General features: G+C 42.7%; 1 protein-coding gene across 6 annotated transcripts in view; it reads left to right on the top strand.

Annotated features, from left to right (window-relative positions):
• The window catches only part of NRG2 (neuregulin 2), a 117,362-nt gene that overhangs the window by 78,608 nt on the left and 13,530 nt on the right, over positions 1–25,224 (top strand). For 5 of the 6 annotated variants that reach the window (XM_088675002.1, XM_060278136.2, XM_088675000.1 and 2 more), the window contains one exon: positions 2,956–3,032. In XM_088675002.1, coding sequence (XP_088531128.1) covers positions 2,956–3,032 — 77 coding nt within the window. Of the gene's footprint in view, positions 1–2,955; positions 3,033–3,291; positions 3,351–25,224 lie in introns of all 6 variants that reach the window. The other variant, XM_088674999.1, reaches the window with a different exon arrangement.

The raw sequence follows: 25,224 nt of genomic DNA, 5'->3' as shown, positions 1-25,224 counted from the left end.
GTGCCCATAGAAGGGCAAAGCGACACCGGAAGTTACGTCGACGCAACTTCCGGTGTCACACGGCTACCGGTCCCGGATTCTGCAGTCCAGGACTTGGAAGGTAAGCCAAGATGGCCACCGACATGTGGCTACCACCAAGATGGCCACCAGGCATGCATAGAAGCGACTTCCGGTGCCGCTCTGCCTGATTTCTGGTGCCCACACATGGGAAGAGCGGCACCCAAAATGCAGGCTCCCTGGCAGGTAGGAAATCCGGGGGATTTCCGGGATTTTTCTCCATTTGGGAGAACAGTGGGAAACGGATTAAAATCCGGGGGTTTCCCGTGAAAAACGGGATACTTGGCAGCTAAGGCCCTGGATAGGGTTGTATTCCCTCTGAAGGAGCAGCTGTGTAATTGGGCATCGCTCCTGGATCCAACTCTCTGGTTAGGAACGCCTTCCACTAGAAGTGCAAAAGCAGTGACTGTTCTACTGATGGGATGGCTTGATCACAGTAGTTCAAGCACTGGTAATTTCAAGATTGAATTACAGTACTATGATGCACTATGTGTGGGGCATCCCTTGGGGTCGGTATGGAAGCTGCAGTTTGTGTAGAATGCTGTAGCTCGATTACTGACAGGAGTAAGATCTGGCCAGGAGCAGTGGCGTCGCAATGGGGGTGGTGTTGGTGGGGCGGTTGCACTGTGGGTGCCATGTCTGGGGGGGTGGGGGGTGTGTGACAAGAAGGCACCCCGCAGCCATTGCGCCGCCGCAGCCGCATGTGGAGAATCCTTCATTCGTGGCTGCAGCAGCTAGCAGATGATCCCGGTGCCAGTGGCAAACCGCTATGTACAGCACATGTGTGGCGTTGCACGCATGCGCTGTACATAGCGACGCTGCACATGCGCTGTAGATAGCGGTTTGCCACCGGCTCTGCTCAAGCGCCATATGGACGGCGATGGGATCCCTCCGTCGCCGCTACAGCCACATGTAGAGGATCCTCTGTTTGCAGCTGCAGCCGTGAGCAGAGGATCCCGGCACCGTCCGTACGGCGCTGGAGCGGCGCCACCGGCAAACCGCTATGTACAGCACATGTGTGGCATTGCTACATACGAACGGCGCATGCATTGTATGTAGCAATGCCGCACATGCGCCTTACGTAGCAACGCCTCCCCCAGGTGTCACGGCGCCTTCGTTTGCCCCTGGCCAGAATATTACATCTCTGCTCAAAGATCTGCACTGGCTGATTTGCTAGGAGCCAAAGCTCAAGGCCTTACATATAGTAAAGCCCTTAACAGCCTGGGACCAGTTTACTTGAAGCATGGCTTTGCCCCCTGTGTGCCTCACTCAGATCTATGAAACTTGGACTCTTGCAAGTACTGCACCATACAATGTTCACTCTACATCTGTAGGAAGGTCAGCTTTCAGTTTGGCCGCCCCTGTCCTCTGGACCTTCCCACCTTCCCACCGGCTGTTGTAGACAGCTGCTAAAACCCTTTTTGTTTTGGCAAGTCTATCTGGACATGTAAATGAGCTGTGAATACCTGTTTTAAAGTTTTGCTGTTTTTTATTTTTATATTGATAATTGTTTTATTGTCTTCTATGGTACACCACTTGAGGATTCTTTAATAAAGCAGCTTATACATTATTCTAAATAAAAAAGAAATATGGGATGGCTTACTACAGTATAAACACTCTCAGAGAAAGACAAAATGACCATCCTGTGTGCTATAATTGTTACATCCAAATAGTACAGAAATGACAACAGAAAGTGACTTCAGGTCCTTTTCACCCTCACAGAACTACAATTCCAATGGTCAACCCCTCTTCCCAGGGAATTCTGGGAATTGTGAGTGGGAAAGGGGTCTCCTTACAACTCTCAGCAGCCTTAACACACTACACTTCCCAGGATTCTCTGGGGGAATCTGTGACCGGGCATTCTGGGTTTAAAAGCACATGCAGCTTTGCCCACTAGGTGAACTGGTGATGTTAGCTTCATTCCTTTTCCAGTGCTTGTCCAAGGATTGCCTTTTAACTTATGCCAGAGCTATGTGCATTGCAATCCTGTGCATATTTACTTAGAAGTAAATCTTCCTAATTTCAATGGGACTGCAGCCTTGTGGTTAGAAGATACGTATAGTCAAAACACGGGTATTCCCCTCCGACCATGTTGTAAGAGCTTGCTCCTCCTCATTTGCTCACTTTGGGTTCGAGAAGATGACCACTGACCTTTTGTTTTGCTAGATAGTGTCTTTTTGAAGAGATGCCTTTAGATTTGTTTTCCTAGTCTGCATAACTTGTTTCCACTCACTTGTACTTTCCATAGCCAGCTAATTATATTGACAGATTGAAATTAGCATCAAACAATCTGAACAAGATATTGGCATGTCCCAGAGATCATTACTGTATCACACATAAGGAAGAATGATGAAAAATTGGGAACAGCACCCCAACACCACTTCTTGCCCCAATACAACACATTTAGAAATGGGGGCGGGGGTTGTTCAAATCCCTAGGCATGGACTAGTGGGCCTTCTCTTTTTTTCTCAGGGCTGAAACCAATTCCCCCCAAAGAGGCCTGTGCAGGGCTGGGGTACACTTGCCCCAGGCTTCCAGGCTTCGGAGGGCTGAACTGTCCGGGTGCCCCCACCAGGGGCCTGCCAGGCTTACCCTGTCATGCCAAGAATGAGACTCCCGCCCTGGGCTTCAGACAAGCTCTGCGTGGACCTGCCCTCTAGCTTGCATATAAATTAGAAGAATAAAGCCTTCGGAAAGCATGGGGAGGGAATGGAGCAATTGCACAGAAAAGGAGCTAGGTAGCCCCCATTTGGCACTGCAAAGATTAGATCAAGGTACCTTACATTAGATGCTTTCATATATTTTTTTTAATTCATCGCTGTGCACTTTTATTTCTAACCATAGCCTCAAGGATGATGCCAGCCTTGTTCTGTGATTTGTCCCCTTTTCCTCCTCCAGATGTCCAAATGGATTCTTCGGACAGAGATGTTTGGAGAAACAGCCTTTGCGATTGTACATGCCAGATCCTAAGCAAAGTATGTTTGAAGAAAAAAATTGCACCATACTACTTATAATCTCCTGGGTACAGCGCTGGATTTAGAATGGCATAGTGAGGGTGTTCTTTTGAGTTAAGATCTGGGTTAAGGTTTAGGGTCACAGGTAAGGGACCAACCCCAGGCACGTCAGAGGAGAAATCTCGAAAGGGAGCTGAGTTGGCAGCAGAAAGAGCCTCGTTTCAGTCTGATGTCATGCTATCTTGTTTCTCTCTCTTTCTGGTTTTCTTTCTTTTGTTAGGTGTCCGAACGAATTCACAGGGGACCAGTGTCAGAACTTCGCAATGGCCAGCTTCTCCAGTATGTCTCTTTCCACTTCTCTCTTTCTCTGATTTATCATAACACACTGTGTGACACCTTTAAAGCAGCTCTTTTCTGAATAGGAACCTTCACTTTCCTGCTTTGTGCTTTAGTTGTTGTTGTTCCTGATTCTAATCTGAACATAACTCTCCACTGGTGTATAGTTCAGGCAAAATCTAAATGCAGCAAAGAACGAGGCTGTGTGCGCATTGTCATTTACTTTGGCTCCAGTGTGCTCCTGCTGGTGGCTTTTGGATCTGTGCACAGGCGATATTACCCACAATGCAGAGCTATCCTGTAGTTGGTTGAGAAATAAATCCGAAAGCAAAACTTAGGCCACATTCACTTCACAGTTCAGCTGAGGTGTCTGTATTTGTGAGAGCAATTGCGCATGTGTGTGCTTCATGAATAGTAATTTGGGGGAAATTTGCAGGGGCTGGGAAAACAAACAGGTTAATGAGCATTGGGTGAACACATGCCTACCTCACCCGTTGTGTGTGCAACAAAATGCAAAAGCATCTTGAAACACAGTAGGAAGGAAGCAACTGCACCGCGTTTTAAGCTGCTAATGTGTACATAGCCTGAGTCCGGTTAATCTGTGAGCTGCCCGCAAGTTCATTATGTCACAAAGCATAATGCAAGGGGGTAATTTTTCTTGTCCTCAGAGCTATAACAATTTGGCAATTAGATGAAGATTGCACCTAACGCTGGACTTTAAAAACAAGTCCAGTCTTATTCTAAGGGCACTCTATGATGGCAATGGAGGAAGTGACTGCAGCTAAAAAGACATGGAAAGAACCAGCGTTGCCGATCTGAGGACTATATGATGCCATTTTGTATTAAGACAATGACACTATTAGTGACCCAACCTGTAGCCATCCCTATGTTGATCCATCGGTTCCCAAATGCCTGGCAGCTAACGTGAATCCCTTGTACCAACATGGGGACTCAGTACCACTGAGCAGTGCTCCACAGAACCAGGACAATCCTGTTATTTGCTTTTCCAGAAGTGATGTTCACTATGAAATATGGGTGGGTGCCTGGTTGTTTTTTTTACACATTGATCACTTTGAGAAAATTTGGAAGTCTTTGCTTGCAGACCCAAATTTGATATTATAGTTGATACCAAAAAGTCGGGGAAATGTAGGTAACAACACAAAAACAATTTTTGAAAAAAGCATGCTTTGGACCTTCCAGTTTCACCTCTGCTGGATTTGCTGCTCAACGCCTTAAATGGCACTGCAGCCTAACACAATCTGCCTTGCATAGTAAAATGAGGACTCGGTGGAAGGATAGCAATGGCTATAAAGGGAGGGTGGCTGGTGAGCATACTGCCTAATTCACAAGCTTGTGTATCGGCTTCTCCATGAAGAAGTGCACTTTGGAATATCGGTATCAGGTTTCAGGATGTGACCCCCCCATTTTTACTACTGTTGATTTTTAGTGGATTGGGGGGGGGATATAAATGTTTAAATAAATGATATTTTCTGCATACATGGCCAATTTCATTGCAATGCAATCTTTTTCAAACAAATGATGCTTAAGAACAGCGATGCTCTTTTAAGAGCTTAGAATAGGAATCCCGACCGTATAAGTCCTACACTGTCATAAAGAGAATAAATGTCATAAAGAGTATTATAGTTTATAATAATAAACTATAAACTATAAACTAAAATGAAACAAACACAAAACCCAATAAAATAGTTTAAAAGTTCCAACAGAATACTTGCACTCGTGCAATTAAACATGAGTTATGCATGTTTAGTTGGCAGGAATATTTTTTTTCTAAATTCCACGGGCGTTTAGTTCCAGGTTCCGTCTTTGGCATTCCTAGTAGGGTTGGGAAACACTCCCCTCTGAAACCCCGGGGGGGGGGGGGCTGCTGCTGCCAGTCATTGCAGACAAACCGGATGGATCCATGGTCTAACACTGTGCACAATCTCAGTCCTGGAAGACTGAGAAGGTTTTAAATGGAAAAAATTGGAGAATAATTTTTCTCTTACTTGGCCAGCCCAGAAGGAAAAGCGGAAGCTTTGGAAAAACCAACTTTTTAAAAAGAGGAAAATGAAAGATCCCTAAATGAGAGGGAGCCCTATTTAAATGAACAGTTGCCCTCATCAGAACCACTAGACTCTCAGTTGTGAGTGAAACTGGGGGGGGGGGTTAAGATTTTGTCCCCTTTCAAGTTACAGACAGGCATTCCATTTATTTGTTTTGCAATGCAAAGCTAAAGAAGAGTTTGCTGAAATACAGGAGCAATGGTAAAAGTAACATTTCCATAGCAGTTTCTTTCATACAGCAATTTATAGAACACTGTTAGAGGTTTTCTAATATTATACAGGATGCAGGAAAATAAAATTTGTGGATTATGTGAGTGGAAACATAAATCCAAAATATTTCTTGAAGGGAGGGAAAGAATGAACCTTGATTGTTCTCTAAACCTTGGATCCTTGCCCAGTGGTTTGAATAATTTGTTTGGCATTCGTTACAGAATTGCTCGTACAACCATTTCATTTAATGATTGTTTTATGAAACTGCTTTGTAATCTTTGTTGCAACACAAAGCCTCAGTTTACGGCACTGTAGCTCAAGGAAAGCATTAGTTAACAGTTACTTCAAAATATTTTGAAGGGGTAATCTAGTGCAACATATTTCTAAAAGTGTTCAGTAGAAATGTAAATCAGGATGTAATAAAAGGAGCAAGCAGGTAAAATAAAAAAGCCTCTTTCCTGCAAATCTCAGTTAACATAGACTATAATGAGGCCAGAGACATCAGGTAGGCTTAATAGACCTGGGGGCAGAGAATCTTATGAAGAAAAGGAGGGCCATATATGTGTTTCCTTAGACCACAATCTGACTAGTTTACACACCTACCTGGAGAAGGCTAGGACTTCATTCCATAAAAGAATTCACTTTAGGACACCCTTGTTTTCATCAGAGAAATGTTCAAGGGTATGCATTTAGCTATCACATATCTTCTGTGTAACAGTGACCAAGCCTTTTTGTATTTTTATCATGGCCCACATACTGCAAAGAAGAGCCAGAAGATGCTATCTTTGGCCATGCATGGCCTAGAGAGGGGGGTGGGTTTTTAAAAATCATACCGTGGGGAACCTCAGCCATGTACCTCCAAATGCTTCCTTCTTAAAATTCAAAAATCACAATCCACAATTTCCTTCTGGTTGCCCCTGAGGTGCTTAGAGGTGCCTCAGTTTCTCATATTAAGCCCCCAAACAGCTGTTTCTCTAGCACTGTAATTCTAGCACTGCGGCGTGTTTGCTAGGTTAAAAGGTGTCATTTTCATTTCATTTATTTATTATTACGGTCGAGGACCAGCTCTTAAAAGTAAAATAAAATAAGAATAAAATAAAAATAAAACAGATCCCTTTGAAAAACAGTTTCCGGGAGCATAACGTATAAAAGTTGCTTTGAACAAGATTTAAAAGAAAATTATTAATTATATTATATTATATAACAGTGCTAAAAGTTTAACCCTTAAAATAGTGGCTGCAGAAAGCTGAGCCTAGCTCGCTCGGGGTGCCATTGAGGAAAAAATCAGACGGGCTGGGAAGAAAGTCTGTGTCTGCATATTTGGGCACAGAATCTGGCGACCGCCCTGGTTGTTTTCAGGTCTTTGCCTAGCAAGAGCAGGTTGTATAATTGCTTTTCCGGGAGGCTTGCTAAGCTCACCAGTATGGGGTCCAGGATCTCCCTTCGAGCTTCTTCGTATAGGGGGCATCTGAAGAACAGGTGCTCAGGGCTTCCTACTTCCCCCAATGGGCATACGCAGAGTCTTTGGGCGTATGGGATTTTTTTTTTTGTAAAGCCCCTCCAGCACAGGCGTGGGCAATGCAGCGCTTCTGGCAAGTGTAAAAGCCCTTCTTGTGTTTTTTGACAGGAGAAAAGAGAGGTAAGGTGCCGGGGCGGCTATGTATCTCTCGATTTCTCCAGTTCTGTATTCAGGGTTAAAAGGTGTCAAATACAGAGGCTGATTAGTGCAGTAGATTTAAAAATAGGGCTCTTTGTTGGAAATATCAGTTAACAATATAAAATGCAAGAAGGCATGCCTAAGAAATTATCTAACTCATAGAGGTAGGGCCCAAACCTTGATAGATTCAGAGTTAAAAGTCAAATAAGGACATAAGAAGCAAATGGCCAGCCTCCATACCTTTAAAGCATATTTAATCGGAAAACAGCAAGAGCAGACTAGAAATTATCTCCAGCAGCAAAATCTCCAAAGAAGCCAATAGAATCTGTAAATGATTTTCCCACAGGTGGTCTAACCAGTCCCCCTCCAGTGTGTTTGTAGGCAAATTGGGCAGCATCAGCTGAGCACCAGGGGGAGTGATAGTTATCTTCAGGTAGAAGCAAACACCTTGCTCTTCATGAGTGAAGTTCCTATGCAAATAGCAAGATGCTCCTGGGTAACTGCACCCTGAGCATAGCTGTCAAGTTTTCCCTTTTCTCACGAGGAAGCCTATTCAGCATAAGGGAATTTCTCTTTTAAAAAGGGAGAACTTGACAGCTATGACCCTGAGAATGGAGGTCTTCTGCATGAGTATCATCTGTTAAGTGCTAAGAAAGGTGATTGGGGCTGAGAAAAGAAGATAATGTGAAGGAGAAGTTTTTAGTGAGCAGAATAAGTGAGTTTGTACAACGCCTTCAATAGTTATGTGGCACAGATAACTTTCCAGTGTATGGGTGAATTTGTAATCAGTTTTAAATTTTCTTTTAATCTGAGGAGGGGTTTGATTCCATAATTTCTTTATATTTTGAAAAAAGAAATTCGCAGAATTATGTAAGCCCTCTGAAGGAAGGTGATAAAATTTAACTTCAGTAATAGCTGTAATTTGTTGAAAGCATTTCACACACATTGCCTGAGTAATTTTTACATCAAACCTATATATGGCAGGCCATTTTGTTATTAGTCCTGTATGATCCCTCTTTTATTATTGACTTCATAGTTGTTGAATAGGTCAGGAAGTGTGCCAGGCATACTGTGCAGTCTGTTATTGTTACAATGAAGGGGAGGGTCTTAAAGCTGAGTGTTACGTCTGAGAAACACTGAGAAAGAACAGCTTACAGCAGGCATCCCCAAACTTCGGCCCTCCAGATGTTTTGGACTACAATTCCCATCTTCCCCGACCACTGGTCCTGTTAGCTAGGGATCATGGGAGTTGTAGGCCAAAACATCTGGAGGGCCGCAGTTTGGGGATACCTGGCTTACAGCAACGCTGGCTTTTATTGTAGAAGCAAAATGGAGTGAATCTGTGGCAGAGATCTGGAAACAAAAACCAGTAGAAATTACTTGAGGAAGGGAACTAAGTCACAATGTGGATTTCTTTGCGAGAATTTAGTGTATCAAAAGCAATGACAAATCTTAAAGATAGGAAATGGAGACATGTATGACTTGAATAATATAATATTGCTCTCACATGCACATATCATCTTTCCCCCCTCTTCCAGCATGAAGTAGTAGCAGCAGCCCCCTCTCTCCTTCCCTATATCGACTGTGTCCTGGTAGGTGGGTCAGTGGTTTTCCTTCCACACCCTTCTTCTCATAGGCAGCTGGATCACTGATTCTTATAACATTATACATTAATACTGATCCATTTTGTAAAGTGCCAAGTACATTGTTTCATAGGCAAAAATAAAGAAGTCCCTGCCTCCAAGGAACTCTAGGCTCTAAGGGTCAAACCTTCTTGAATCATTGAGATTCTTGTTCTCTTTGGAACCCCCCCCCCCAAACAGCAGCAGTTTTGTGAAGAGGGTCTAGGCTTCCTCAAACTCGGCCCTCCAGATGTTTTGAGACTACGATTCCCATCATCCCTGAGCACCGGTCCTGCTAGCTGGGGATCGTGGGAATTGTAGCCCAAAAACATTTGGGGGGCCGCGTTTGAGGAAGCCTAGAACCGTTAACCCCTCCGGCACGTGCCAATAGTTCAAATCATTATTCCTCCATTACCCACCCAACTCCATGACTGTTGTTAATTTTTAAAAGAAGGAGAAACCCTAGTATGGGACTCAAATATTTGCTTAACATCACTTTTAAGTTGCTTCTAAGTTGCTTTTTTTAAAAAATCATTCTTTGATCTCCCTGCACTTTAGAACTTGGGAAGTTCCCTATGGCCAGTTGTTAGAGAAGACATGGAATGGTTAAAATACCCTGATCAGCCAAAAAGGAGAGGAAAACATCAGATATCAATAAACTCCCAGGAGTTACGTGCAAGTAGCCTTGGCCACAATCTATAGAAACATGAAGGGAGATGGCTGATGCTCAGGATGCTGCAGAGATTTTAGCTTACCTAAAGGCAGGAGCTTGCTTGTGGTGGCCCCATCTTAACTGATATGATTACCAAGTGTAAATCTTAGGGCTTCAACAAAATGGCCAACATTTACTCTCTCTGTCCCCTTGCCCCAGGTTTTCCTTAACATCCAAACCAGGCTTCCTCAAACTCGGCCCTCCAGATGTTTTTGGCCTACAACTCCCATGATCCCTAGCTAGCATGACCAGTGGTCAGGGATGATGGGAATTGTAGTCTCAAAACATCTGGAGGGCTGAGTTTGAGGAAGCCTGATCCAAACTGAAGAAGAGTTCTGGAGAACTCAAAGGTTTGCTCACTGTGATTATTAGATTTGCTAATCAGCTGAAATTACTGTACTGTATATGATTTTTATGTCTCCTGTTTGTTGGGGAGTCAGTGCAGTCTTATGGGCCACTAACAGAAATTACATTTTTAAAAAACAAACCTTCAGTCAGGAATAGGACAGGGAATAAAATGGATTCAGTTTGCATTTAAAGTGTTTATCAAATTTGCCCTTTCCAAAACATGGTAGGAACCGAAACACAGCCATCCATCAAAATTCTCATTTATATGAAATATGCTATGCAGTTCTCCAACCAAACAACACTCACAAATATGTGTACATATTTGTGTACAAAGTGCACATAAAGGTTATATTTGTGCAAATAACATACAAAAGGTGCATCAAGTTAGATAAAATTGCTTGCAAAAATGTGTACATTAGTCAAAACCGCATGTTAAAATGTGTTTATGGGGGGGGGTACACTAAAATGCTGAATAATTTTCAAAGGTTTCTTCCTAAAGGAAAATCACAAATTGCAGCAGAAATGTGGAAATATGAATTTAAGATTGAAAAAATGAGAAATTGAGAGAACTGAGATTGATAGATTCTTCCATCGCATTGAATCTATACATTTCCATCCTCTACTTGCTTTTCTTTTCTCCATTTCCTGTGTAGGTTGAGTCATTATGCACAAGTAATACTAGACTATACTTTTTATTCTTTCCTTTGGGCAATAATTATAATTCTGGGCATAATTAATTGCCCTTTTTCATTTCTCCTGTTGTGTGAATAATGCAAACTGCTTTTTCCAAACCATTAATGTTTATAAGAGATAACACTATTTCTTTAATGATTCTTGGTGTTCATAAATGATTTCTTAATTTAGTGCAGACTGTGGAAAATGCCTTACAGCTTGATCTTAACCACATTCACTTGGAAGTAAATTGATTTCAATAGGACTTTGTTGTTGTTTAGTTGTTTAGTCGCGTCCGACTCTTCGTGACCCCATGGACCAGAGCACGCCAGGCATTCCTGTCTTCCACTGCCTCCCGCAGTTTGGTCAAACTCATGTTCATAGCTTCGAGAACACTGTCCAACCATCTCATCCTCTGTCGTCCCCTTCTCCTTGTGCCCTCAATCTTTCCCAACATCAGGGTCTTTTCCAGGGAGTCTTCTCTTCTCATGAGGTGGCCAAAGTATTGGAGCCTCAGCTTCAGGATCTGTCCTTCCAGTGAGCACTCAGGGCTGATTTCCTTAAGAATGGATAGGTTTGATATTCTTGCAGTCCATGGGACTCTCAAGAGTCTCATCCAGCACTATAATTCAAAAGCATCAATTCTTCAGCGATCAGCCTTCTTTATGGTCCAGCTCTCACTTCCATACATCACCACTGGGAAAACCATAGCTTTAACCATGGGACCCAGGTGGCGCTGTGGTTAAACCACTGAGCCTAGGGCTTGCTGATCAGAAGGTCGGCGGTTCGAATCCCTGTGACAGGGTGAGCTCCCGTTGCTTGGTCCCAGCTCCTGCCAACCTAGCAGTTCGAAAGCACGTCAAAATGCAAGTAGATAAATAGGAACCGCGACAGCGGGAAGGTAAACGGCGTTTCCATGTGCTGCTCTGGTTTGCCAGAAGCGGCTTTGTCATGCTGGCCACATGACCTGGAAGCTATACGCCGGCTCCCTCGGCCAATAATGCGAGATGAGCGCGCAACTCCAGAGTCGGTCACGACTGGACCTAATGGTCAGGGGTCCCTTTACCTTTACCTTTAACTATACGGACCTTTGTTGGCAAGGTGCTGTCTCTGCTTTTTAAGATGCTGTCTAGGTTTGTCATTGCTTTTCTCCCAAGAAGCAGGCATCTTTTAATTTCGTGACTGCTGTCACCATCTGCAGTGATCATGGAACCCAAGAAAGTAAAATCTCTCACTGCCTCCATTTCTTCCCCTTCTATTTGCCAGGAGGTGATGGGACCAGTGGCCATGATCTTGGTTTTTTTTGATGTTGAGCTTCAGACCATATTTTGCACTCTCCTCTTTCACCCTCATTTGAGGTTGTTGATATTTCTTCTGGCAATCTTAATTCTGGTTTGGGATTCATCCAGTCCAGCCTTTCGCATGATGAAATCTGCATAAAAGTTAAATAAGCAGGGAGACAATATACAGCCTTGTCGTACTCCTTTCCCAATTTTGAACCAATCAGTTATTCCATGTCCAGTTCTAACTGTAGCTTCTTGTCCCGCATAGAGATTTCTCAGAAGACAGATGAGATGATCAGGCACTCCCATTTCTTTATGAACTTTCCATAGTTTGCTGTGGTCGACACAGTCAAATGCTTTTGCGTAGCCAATGAAGCAGAAGTAGATGTTTTTCTGGAACTCTCTAGCTTTCTCCATAATCCAACGCATGTTTGCTATTTGGTCTCTGGTTCCTCTGCCCCTTCGAAATCCAGCTTGCACTTCTGGGAGTTCTCGGTCCACATACTGCTTAAGCCTGCCTTGTAGAATTTTAAGCATAACCTTGCTAGTGTGTGAAATGAGTGCAATTGTGCGGTAGTTGGAGCATTCTTTGGCACTGCCCTTCTTTGGGATTGGGATGTAGACTGATCTTCTCCAATCCTCTGGCCACTGCTGAGTTTTCCAAACTTGCTGGCATATTGAGTGTAGCACCTTGACAGCATCATCTTTTAAAATTTTTAATAGTTCAGCTGGAATATCATCACTTCCACTGGCCTTGTTATTAGCAGTGCTTTCTAAGACCCATTTGACTTCACTCTCCAGGATGTCTGGCTCAAGGTCAGTAACTATATGAGACCTCCATTATCTTTCTGGTATAATTCTTCTGTGTATTCCTGCCACCTCTTCTTGATGTCTTCTGCTTCTGTTAGGTCCTTTCCACTTTTGTCCTTTATTATGGCGATCTTTGTATGAAATGTTCCTTTCATATCTCCAATTTTCTTGAACAGGTCTATGGTTTTCCCCATTCTGTTTCCCCCCTCTATTTCCCTACTTTAGCATTCCAATCCCCTATAATGAAAAGAACATCCTTCTTTGGCGTCATTTCTGGAAGGTGTTGTAAGTCATCATATAGAATTGGTCAATTTCACTTTCTTCAGCACTGGTAGTTGTTCCTTTTATCTCTTGATTCCCTACTTTAGCATTCCAATCCCCTGTAATGAGAAGAACATCCTTCTTTGATGTCATTTCTAGAAGGTGTTGTAAGTCTTCATAGAATTGGTCAATTTCACTTTCTTCAGCTCCGGTAGTTGGTGCATAAACTTGGATTACTGTGATGTTAAAAGGTCTGCCTTGGATTCGTATCGAGATCATTCTGTCATTTTTGAGATTGCATCCCATTACAGCTTTTGCCACTCTTTTGTTGACTATGAGGCCCACTCCATTTCTTCTACGGGATTCTTGCCCACAGTAGTAGATATGATAGTCACCCGAACTGAATTCACCCATTCCCGTCCATTTTAGTTCACTGATGCCCAGGATGTCAATATTTATTCTTGCCATCTCATTTTTTACCACATCCAGCTTACCAAGGTTCATGGTTCTTACATTCCAAGTTCCTATGCAATATTTTTCTTTGCAGCATTGGACTTTCCTTTCGCTTCCAGGCATATCTGCAACTGAGCGACCTTTCGGCTTTGGCCCAGCCGCTTCATCAGCTCTGAATCTACTTGTACTTGTCCTCCGCTCTTCCTCAGTAGCATGTTGGATGCCTTCTGACCTGAGGGGCTCATCTTCCAGCGTCATAACTTTTATATGCCTGTTGTCTTTGTCCATGGAGTTTTCTTGGCAGGGATACTGGAGTGGCTTGCCAGTTCCTTCTCCAGGTGGATCACGTTTAGTCAAAACTCTCCACTATGACCTGTCCGTCTTGGGTGGCCCTGCATGGCATAGCTCATAGCTTCTCTGAGTTATTCAAGCCCCTTCGCCACAACAAGGCAGTGATCCATGAAGGAGACTTATTTTGAAGTAAATGCATGTAAGATTCAGCTGAAAATGCCTGGCATAAATTTCATGTCGTTGCAGATGTAACAGTATGTCCTGTTATGCTTCAGTCCTTCAGAAGTTGTTCATTTCAGTTGCAGTCCTGTACATGCTTACCTGAGTGGAAGTCACATTGAAGTCAATGGGACTTACTTTTGAGTAGACATGCATAGGATTGTATTGTTAATGCTATATATTGTGATTGGCATGTATGGTAGTAAAAAAGGGTTGTAAAAAAGGGTGCAAATCTACTACCTCAATGTTGCAACAATAGTGAGAAGTAATGATCTGTTTAGCAAGAATACACCTATACTGTACTTAAATAAAAGTATATGTGATAAATGCCTATTCTAAAATCAAATTCCAGATGCCAATAGACATGCTTGCTTTTGAAAAAGCCCTTATTAATTACCATTGCAGATCTATCTAGGCATTCTTTTATATAGAATGTTTTTAAAAAATAAACTGGTGGTGACAGTTCTGTATGCTTTGATGCTTCTCTTGTGATTTTGAAAGCTGATGTATTTTATTTTTAAATGATTTTTTAAATATTTGGTAATCTCTCCTACAAACCTGTTTCTCTTTTCTCCTTCCCTTCTCTGTTCTCTTTCTGCACTGGCAGAGCACCTTGGATTAGAATTAAAGGGTATGGACTAAACCATTCATTTGTGAACCAGATACCATTACGAGCCTGGTGACAGTCCTTCACATTGTATTTTGATAGCTTCAATGGGATGGTTTTAAAAATCAGCTGTTCTGTTCCTTGTCCTGGCACAAATTAGGCCAAATATAATACCTGAAAATACACTAAAGGAGTTAAATCCTAAATAATCTGCATGGGTTTATTGCAGCACTTTCCCCACTCGCCTTAGTGGGAAACGCGTCTCGCTCCGGTGACATTAGTAGGCTGCAGAGACTGGTCTGTGTCACTTTTCACTTCAGTGCTGCATGATGTTTGGATGTAAACTGAAAAATTGATCGTGTCATTCTGGAAAACCATCAGCTTGTATAGTGGGAGTAGTGGACAAACACTCCAGTAAGGAAAAGATTGGTATGAAAGAAATTAGGAAGTTGCAGGGATTCTACAAAGCTACCCTGGCTCTGAAAAAATAAACATGGAAAAGTCCATTTTTATTTCCCCCCTCTGCCTCACCCCATTTAAAAAGATAGAGCTAGGTAGGTTAGGAGTTGGGGACTCTTTGACTTTCCAGATGTTGCTGAACTACAATTCCCACCAAAGTTGGGCAGTGGCCAGGGATTATGGAAGTTGTAGTTCACAAACATCTGGAGGACCAAAAGATCCCCATCTCTGAGGAAGGCAAGTGTTGAAATGTAAGACCCCATAGCAGCCCGGTCCTATTTCACCACCAGTAGCGCTAGGTTTAGATGAGTTCCCCAACAGCTGTTCTAAACATGACACAAAATGAAGTAAAACCCTGGGGTGGTAGGTTTCTGGGCTGTACCACTTCCAATTTCAAGTAGAGGGTATACTTACACTTTAAAAATACAAAATTCATTGCATATACTGGCTTTAAGGCCAAACCACATGTTTAAGAGAGATTTATGAAGGGCTCTTCTAACATACATTTCCTGCTGATTGTGTGTAGTAGCAGGCCAGGGAGGATTGGGTCCAAAAAGTGGTCCTGGGGAAGAGAATAGCCAACCTTTTTTCCTCTCAACAGTTGTTGTCATCTAAATTGCTGCCAGGTCCTCTTTGCTGAGGGGAAAATGCAGATAAAATACACTTTGGGTCCTAACAGCTTAGACAGAAAATGATGCTGAACCTTTCTCTCCAGTATGCTAGTTTCCTTTGCGGAAGGGAGAATTTTGTATGGGGAAACATCCAAAAAACCTCCCCCATCTCCAAGTGGTACAGGCCAGGATTCTATCACCCCTGCCCACCATAGGAGTGGCATTCATAGAGCGCATGATGGAATAGTGTGAAAGCACTTACTGGACATGCTCTTTAAAGGTTGAGTGTTCCATGTTAATGAGAACTGCACATGCAACTGGAAAATCAGGACTCCCAGCTGTACATGCATAGAGACCCTTTTTCACTAATGCTTGATGCTGGGTTGTCACTGCTGGGTGTGTTTTGCCTATGTGTGGCGGCATTCATTTAATGCAAGAGGGGCTAGTTTGAAACCCACCCACCCTTCCCCTCTGCTTACTCTGCATCATCTTGGGAAGAAGGACCATACCTGCCAAGTTGCTGTCAGAGAAATAAGGGATGGGCGGAAGTAGCAGACCAGAAGTAGTGCTGCCGCCATTTTGGAACTGGGCGGAGCATGCTCAGAAGTGACTTTTGATGCTGCTTTGCCCAGTTCCAAAATGGCCACCGCGCCAGAAGTCGCACTGCAGCCATTTTGGAACTGGGCAGAGCAGCATCTAAAGTAGCTTCTGAGCATGCTCCGCCCAGTTCCAAAATGGCCGCCGTGCCAGAATAAACCGGGGGAAAACCAAAAAAATCCGTTTTTTCCAGCTAGGAACAGCTGGAAAAACAGGGATTTCCCGGGGAATACGGGAGACTTGGCAGCTATGAGAAGGACATGATCCCATTGCCAGAGGAACTGTACTGGGGTCTGAATGTATAAAAAGCTAAACTTGGAGCATATCAGTAGTTTCTGTAGGAGGCTATAAAGCCATCCCTGATTATTATCAGCCCTGTATTCTAACCAATGATCTGCTTCCTGCTCCCCCCCCCATTCACTCAATCTAATAGCAAAAACAGCTTGTTGTGTTGCCACACTGCTGTAGTAATTTCCAAGAAGAAACAATTTCCCACGCTTAAACCTAACAAACATAAAAACGTGCTCACACCTATTCAAAGCTAGATATCTTATCCCAAACATCTCCCTCTGAGTATCCTCCTTGTTTCCTAAAGTAAGGTTTATGCGGCTGGTTTAAAAACAAACAAACAAATCATTCCACATATGTCAAGGCGTGGAACCTCCCAGTTTGGCCCATGAGGCGGTTTTCCCCAAATGATACCCTCTTGCCTCATATCTGATGCCATTTCCCACGGGGAACTCAGTTGCACAGATGACATACCTGGCTCAGTTGGCCTTGGGAAGAGGTGAGCACAGGGCAGGGCGAAGCAGTGATACCCAAAACACCCAGCAAACCTCCTGGCTATCGGGTGCTTGGGTGGTGTTGGCCAAGGGACCTTGATAGGCAGGTGGGTTATTGGAAGCACCCTCAATTCCGCTTCCTTCTGCCTCGCAGCTGTTCTAAATCCTTGCTGCACAGGTTTTCACATACTTCCTCCTCCTCTTGGCTATGTAGCACTGACACACTAATGAAGCCAGTGGAAAATTATAAAAGCGGAAAAATAGAGAAAGGGAATTACTATAACATCAGGTAGCTTAGGAAAAGCACATGTCTTTCTTGCCTCAATGACAGTGAAAACCAAATGCTTGTGTTCAGAGAAAGCTTATAAGAATACTTTCACTCGTCCGAAACATGGAACTTAGTCCACAGTGCTTGGTTATCATTTACCCACACAATCAGTTTGCATGACAGCCTATCTAGGAAAGAGAAAATGCTGAGAAAAGGAGGCAACACATCGACCAGTTCTTGGGCAAAATAGAACTGTTTTAATCTGTAGTTAACCATAAACCAGACAGTGATCCAGGGTAATCATCTGTTTCGGTTAATGCTTCTTCAGTTTTATAACTAAAATATATCAAATAAATATAAGTCAATAATCATGTCATACATACTATTAAATCATACATTATAATCAGGTCAATAGCCGGCATGGGCACGAATCTATACAGTGCATATTATTTTCACAATGCAAAAATACAGGAAGATACAACAATAAAACAAAAATACAACATACCTAGTACTTGCGTTACATTGTGAAAATAATATGGACTGAATAGATTCGTGCCCATGCCGGCTATTGACCTGATTATAATGTATGATTTAATAGTATGTATGACATGATTATTGACTTATATTTATTTTAGTTATAAAACTGAAGAAGCATTAACCGAAACAGATGATTACCCTGGATCACTGTCTGGTTTATGGTTAACTACAGATTAAAGCAGTTATATTTTGCCCAAGAACTGGTCGACGTGTTGCCTCCTTTTCTCAGCATTTTGACTTTAATTTGCAACACAGGGATTGTTTTATCAGCATTATCTAGGAAAGAGAGGCAAGTGCTTTCCAGAAGGAGGGTATATATAGCACAGTGAGCCTATTCCTGTGTGGAGTGTTTGTCCATGTTTCCAAATTACGACTGAATCTTGCAAAATTTCATACTGATAGCACCAAATAGACCTTTGTGAATTCATTAGCCACAGTACATTCTCATCAGGTTCTTCTTTGTGTGGTGGGAATAATAATAATAATAATAATAATAATAATAATAATAATAATAATAATAATAGTTCATGGGGAACAGCTACTTCCCACCCCATACCATCTGCTGACAAGAATGCTGTAATTGAAGGGAAAATGTGCCTACTTATGTATCAGACCATAATTGTCAATTACCAGGAGATCCACTTCTGCGAACAAACAAACTTGATGTAGAAAGTGGCCTTGAATTGACTGTGCTCCTGAATCAAAAACACTTTGAAATGACATTTGGAATTGAGGATTTTTGACATCCCTACTTAGCTTAAACTTGTGTTGCTTTTAAAAAATGTATTTCTTTCTAGGCTCACTGTTATGCAATAAACATCTTTTTGCCATCCTGCCTCTTCTTTTCAGCCCTCCCCTAGCCATGTGTGTACCTGTAATGCTCCGTGGGTGACATTTCTTCACATGCACGTGGTTTCCTCTTAACAAATTATCGCACAATGATAATTTGTTATTTTTTTTAAAAAAATCACATTCTAGCACATGCATGAAAGAGTTACTGGACCCTGGCTCAAATTTCTTATAATTTGAGTGGAATTTGGAGTTGCTGTTTACATTGCCTCATATTCTCACTGTACAAACCTGTATAAGTTTACATGTTATAAATTGTTTGCTGAACATTAAGGTCTCTAATTTCAAATGAAACTTTGTGATTCCAAATATTGCCACTACACAGTAATAGATATAACAACAAATGAGATTTGCAGCACAGGCCTAGACATGTCTACTCAGAAGTAAGCTCCACTGAGTGGAATGAGACTTACTCCTCGATGATTTGTATAGGATTGCGGGTGCTGCCATCAAATGTTTGATGTTGCAAATGGATGAAGACGGAATTTTTATGGAAGTCTCAAATGGTGGGTTGATCAAGCTCATACTTGCAGCCACATTTCATGTCAGAGATTAGGATTTCATGTGAGAGAAATAAGATTATGGAGAAAATTATTACCTTGATAGTTTTGCTCCTCCAAATAGTTAACAATTCACTGTTGAATTCAAGAAAATTCCTAATAAATCTTGGTGAGGACTTAATTTTCTCACTAGGAAGAATTATATTCACCAATCTGAGAATCAACATTTGAGTCCCTCCTTCCTTCCTTCCTTCCTTCCTTCCTTCCTTCCTTATAGCAGGCATCCCCAAACTTCGGCCCGCCAGATGTTTTGGACTACAATCCCCATCATCCCTGACCATTGGTCCTGTTAGCTAGGGATCATGGGAGTTGTAGGCCAAAACATCTGGAGGGCCGCAGTTTGGAGATGCCTGCCTTATAGGAAACAAATCCTCCCGAGGCATTTCACAATAAACATAAACCTATGTTGTTGCTGTTTTTTAAAAACCCCACAACCAACAAATAATATAAAACACTTAAAAGCCATCAGGCATCCTTCCCACCTGGCAGCCGGTGGTAGAAAACCCCTTGTGGCAGTGAGAAGAGTGGCAATCCCAGTTGGAGCAGATCTGAGGTTGTGGTCATGGAATTTATTTTATTTTGAAACAGAGTTAAAAGAACAAGATCACTAAAGAAATTAACTCACAGATAAATTGTTGTATTAAATCTGGCTACTTTTGCAGAGTACCAAGATTCTTGGGTACAGCGCTCTATAACAACACTCTCTCATAGTAAGGCTTGTTAGCTATTTATTGTAGCTGTGAAGGACAAATTTTCAAACTTTTAGAAATTATGCTAAATACAGTGAACCATGTACCAGTATAAAAGTCTTCAGTATGCGCTCTCTCTCTCTATATGTGTGTGTGTGAAACATCTTCTATCTAGATACAGGTAGGTAGCTGTGTTGGTCTGCTGTAGTTGAAACAAAATTTAAAAATAAAATAAAATAAAATAGGTATCTGAAGAAGTCTGCATGCACACAAAAGCTCACACCAACAACAAACTTAGTTGGTCTCAAAGGTGCTACTGGAATGAATTTTGTAATTTTGTTTCTTCCATCTAAGCAGTCTCAGCATAGGGTTGTTCAGGGAAGGGAGGTTTAAATGTGCAGCATGAGTAACAGACTGAAAAATTTCCTGATAGGCAGCCTTTCTGTTTCTTGCAGCAAAACATGTTCAAGGCTGGTTCAGATCCTCTAGCTTCTGATGAAAGCAATGTGAATCTTGGGTCTTCTTTAAATTGGTAGATTCCAAGGTTGGGGCAGCCTGATACCAGTTAAGATTTCTGGTGTCTAATCTATGATATAAAGTCAAAGGAGATGCTCTTGCCACTCTAAAACCATTGTCTGCAGTACGTTCATATGCCTGTCTTAATATTGCAAAGTGCTGAAAATTTAGATCCGGCTCAGATGCCAGGGGCCTTGCTGAGATTTCAAATTGTAATGTGGGAGTGGCCTGTATACTCTTCAAGAGAATTGCATGGGCCCCCAATATATTTAGTTAGCTAGTTAATTTATAGACCACTTCGTATTTCAGCAGAAATCTCTAAGCGGTTCACATATCATAACAAAAGCGGTACAGTGGTACCTCGGTTTACGAACTGAATCCGTTCCGGAAGTCCGTTCTTAAACCAAAGCGTTCTTAAACCAAGGCGTGCTTTCCCATAGTAGCGGGGGACTCAATTTACAAATGGAACACACTCAACAAGAAGCGGAACATGTTCTGCTTCCAAGGCAAAGTTCACAAACCAAAAACCTACTTCCGGGTTTGCAGCGTTCTTAATCCAAGTTGTTCATAAACTAAGCCAGGCATAGGCAACCTCGGCCCTCCAGATGTTTTGGGACTACAATTCCCATCATCACTGACCACTGGTCCTGTTAGCTAGGGATCATGGGAGTTGTAGGCTAAAAACATCCAAACCAAGGTACCACTGTATTGGTATAAGAAATCAGTAGCTGAAGGTGGCATCTTTTGAATGTTTTTTTGGGGGGGGGGGGCCTGTGTCACCGCAATTGACCTCTCTCTGGCTGAGTCGCTGCTGCATTCAGGGATGGCAAGCAGGCAGGGTGAGGCCAACATGGTACAAACACCATTGCAGGAGCAATGGATTGGCTCCTGCAGCGCATTTGCACTGCACCAACCTCTCTGCCACCTTGCCGCTTCCCATAGCTGCCAAGTTTTCCCTTTTCTCGCGAGGAAGCCTATTCAGCATAAGGGAAAATCCCTTTAAAAAAGGGATAACTTGGCAGCTATGCCGCTTCCCCTCCTGGTTTGCAGCAGGAACTCACCTGGAGAGAGGTATGATGAAGCTATGGCTAATAATACCGTAATTCCACCTACAGCTCATCTTTGTAGCATAGATCACAAAGCAGGCAGAGAGGAAGGTTTTGGGGACTGGCATGTACAAACTGGTGAAAAGCAATTGCTTTCCCTGTTTCCAGCTTTGCATGTCCTGAGTATAGAGAGATACTCTAACTAACATCTCAAGTGAGAAAAAGACTTCTCATCTTACTGATAGTCAGTGGGATCTGCCCATTTAAGCTGCTTTGAGCTGGATTTATAATAGCACATGCCCATTTCAAAAAGCAAGGTATGGGTTTGAGGGCCTAAGGTGTACCTGGAAATCCTGACAGCCAAAGTATAAACCTCCTGAGTGCTTATATACTTGAAAGGTAACACAGTAGTCAAGCCATATAATCCTCAGGTATATTCACACCTGAGGCTGAAAGAGAAGTCTACAGTGCCCTTCAGTTCTATGGCATCAGAATGAATAGCAGGAGGGAGGCTAAAAGGCACTTTAAGCCTGATATTTGAAAACACTCTTTTTAAGGCTAGGTTTGATATCTACTTTTTGGAATGGAATTTAAGCTGTAAATTGTTTAGGATGTCTTAGAAATCTTGATCGCCACATAGGTCACTATTGAAACTTCCTTCCTGGTCCTAAAGTGGGAATGAGTTTTTCTTTCACCATTTGTCAGGCAGTAGAATCATAGAATCATAGAGTTGGAAGAGACCACAAGGGCCATCCAGTCCAACCCCCTGCCAAGCAGGAAACACCATCAAAGCATTCTTGACATATGGCTGTCAAGCCTCTGCTTAAAGACCTCCGAAGAAGGAGACTCCACCACACTCCTTGGTAGCAAATTCCACTGCCGAACAGCTCTTACTGTCAGGAAGTTCTTCCTAATGTTTAGGTGGAATCTTCTTTCTTGTAGTTTGAATCCATTGCTCCGTGTCCGCTTCTCTGGAGCAGCAGAAAACAATCTTTCTCCCTCCTCTATATGACATCCTTTTATATATTTGAACATGGCTATCATATCACCCCTTAACCTTCCCTTCTCCAGGCTAAACATACCCAGCTCCCTAAGCCGTTCCTCATAAGGCATCGTTTCCAGGCCTTTGACCATTTTGGTTGCCCTCTTCTGGACACGTTCCAGCTTGTCAGTATCCTTCTTGAACTGTGGTGCCCAGAACTGGACACAGTACTCCAGGTGAGGTCTGACCAGAGCAGAATACAGTGGTACTATTACTTCCCTTGATCTAGAGGCTATACTATTATTGATGCAGCCCAGAATTGCATTGGCTTTTTTAGCTGCTGCATCACACTGTTGACTCATGTCAAGTCTGTGGTCTACCAAGACTCCTAGATCCTTTTCACATGTACTGCTCTCAAGCCAGGTGTCACCCATCCTGTATTTGTGCCTTTCATTTTTTTTGGCCAAGTGTAGTACTTTACACTTCTCCCTGTTAAAATTCATCTTGTTTGCTTTGGCCCAGTTGTCTAATCTGTTCAGGTCATCTTGAAGTGTGATCCTGTCCTCTGGGGTATTAGCCACCCCTCCCAATTTGGTGTCATCTGCAAACTTTATCAGGATGCCCTCAAGCCCATCATCCAAGTCATTGATAAAGATGTTGAACAAGACTGGGCCCAAGACAGAACCCAGTAGATGCCAGCAGTGACAGATGATAAGAATCTCTGGTTTTGGTGCCTTCCTTTCTGAGTAAAGGCCACATCCTGATCCATTCAGCACCTCTACTTGGTTGGGTGACTCACAGAGGACTCTGGGAAGTAAAAGAGGGAACTGTTGGGGTTGGTTTTTTTTTTTTGCTAAATCCTAGTTATGAGGAACACCCGGTCAGTTTTCAGATGCCAGCAAGCCCAAAAGTAAAATGAAACCACCACTTCACAGAGAACAATCTCTTCTACAACAAGATGTCTGCTTTGGTGAGAATGGTGCATTTTAAGCTTCTTAATCCCTCGCAGGATTACTGGTAGCCCATTCTTAAGACATGTGCTGGCTTGCAAAATATGTAGGATGGCAAGCATCAACAGAACGACACAGAGCACAGCAGTGATTTGCCAGTGCAGCCATGGTACATCAGCTGCACCAGCAAATTCACATTGCATCACCAATGTTAAAAGTAGGACAAAATGAAAAATGAAAAGAATGAATGCATCTGAGCATTTGCTATATGCATCCCCACAGAAGGCACAGACTCATAATACGTTTGATTGCTATTCTTAAATGAATGGTGAAAGAAGTGAAACTACTGAACATGAATAAGTAAAAGGTGAGAATAGGTATAAATGCTCCAATCTTGCTTCCTGCAACATTTAGACTGCAATCCCATGCATGCTTACTCCAAAGTAAACCTACTAAGGTAAACAGGGCTATCTCCCTGGTAAGTGTGTTTGGATTGCTGCCTGATTGCACTGTTGCATATCTTTTAGGGCATGCTATTTCATTTATCGGTTCAAATTTCACAGCACAGCAAAAGCTTACCTTTCATACTTTAGAGTGCATTACTCCTTTATTTCTATAGCTGTGTTCAAATAGAGGAGCTTACACTCCTATTGTGGAATAAATCAGAAGTTCATGGCAGTGACGACACCCCCCCCCCATTAGCCTCCTTGTTAGTTCATACCACTTTTTGTGAAATAGCTTTAAAAGTGAAGTAGAATTCATATGGGCTGAAAAGTTACTCAGTGGATGTGAAAGAATTGAATTGGTCTGTAAGACTCTAAAATAAGGACCTGATTAAAATTTATGCGCAGGTATGTGCAACAAGTGGACGCGGGTGGCACTGTGGTCTAAACCACAGAGCCTAGGGCTTGTCGATCAGAAGGTCGGCGGTTCGAATCGCCACGACGGGGTGAGCTCCCATTGTTTGGTCCCTGTTCCTGCCAACCTAGCAGTTTGAAAGCACATCAAAGTGCAAGTAGATAAATAGGGACCGCTCAGGCAGGAAGTAAAACGGCATTTCCGTGCGCTGCTCTGGTTCGTCAGAAGCGGCTCAGTCATCCTGGCCACATGACCCAGAAGCTGTCTGTGGACAAACGCCGGCTCCCTCGGCCTATAGAGCGAGATGAGCGCCGCAACCCCAGAGATGTCCGGGACTGGACCTAACGTCAGGGGTACCTTTACCTTTATGTGCAACAAACTTCAGCTGCTGGTTTGGTTGCAACCCCCCCAAAACACACACACACACATCCAAAGGGATCATTTTCAGTGGGTGATGGAATTGTTAAGCAGTCCTCCCTCCTCCTGCTTCTGTACTCTAAGTTGTCACTTCCAAAAGCAACTTTTCTGCAACAAAAGCAGCCATGAGAGTTTTGTGATACTTGTTTGCCCATAACATTTGATTAGGCCTTCAGACAGAGCTTTTAATGCCAGACAAGGTAACTGCCTTAAATTAGGAAGTATTAGGAAGACAAAAATGAATATGTGTGTGTGTGTTTCTAATTCTATAGAATCCAAAATATTTCATATACCTAAAATATGTGATTATTGCCTATAGCGAAGGGCTGGTATACTTCATTACAAAACTTCGGTTTGGGAGGGGATCATTTTCAAGGTCATAATCTTCTCTCTTTTATGAAATTGTAACAATATTATGCATGTGTACCCAACAAGTGTAACTTGAGAATTATTCGGAACAGACTACAAACCATGCCTTCATGGATTTTTATAATTTATATTGCCTTATCTGCAGTCCATTCCCAGGGAGACTATTCAGTCTCTCACCC

Source organism: Zootoca vivipara, chromosome 8 (genome assembly GCF_965207765.1).
Source record: "Zootoca vivipara chromosome 8, rZooViv2.hap1.1, whole genome shotgun sequence".
In the NCBI taxonomy this organism is placed as follows: Eukaryota; Metazoa; Chordata; class Lepidosauria; order Squamata; family Lacertidae; genus Zootoca; species Zootoca vivipara.
Note: the sequence above shows the minus strand (reverse complement) of the source record. Positions and strands in the feature narration are given on the sequence as shown.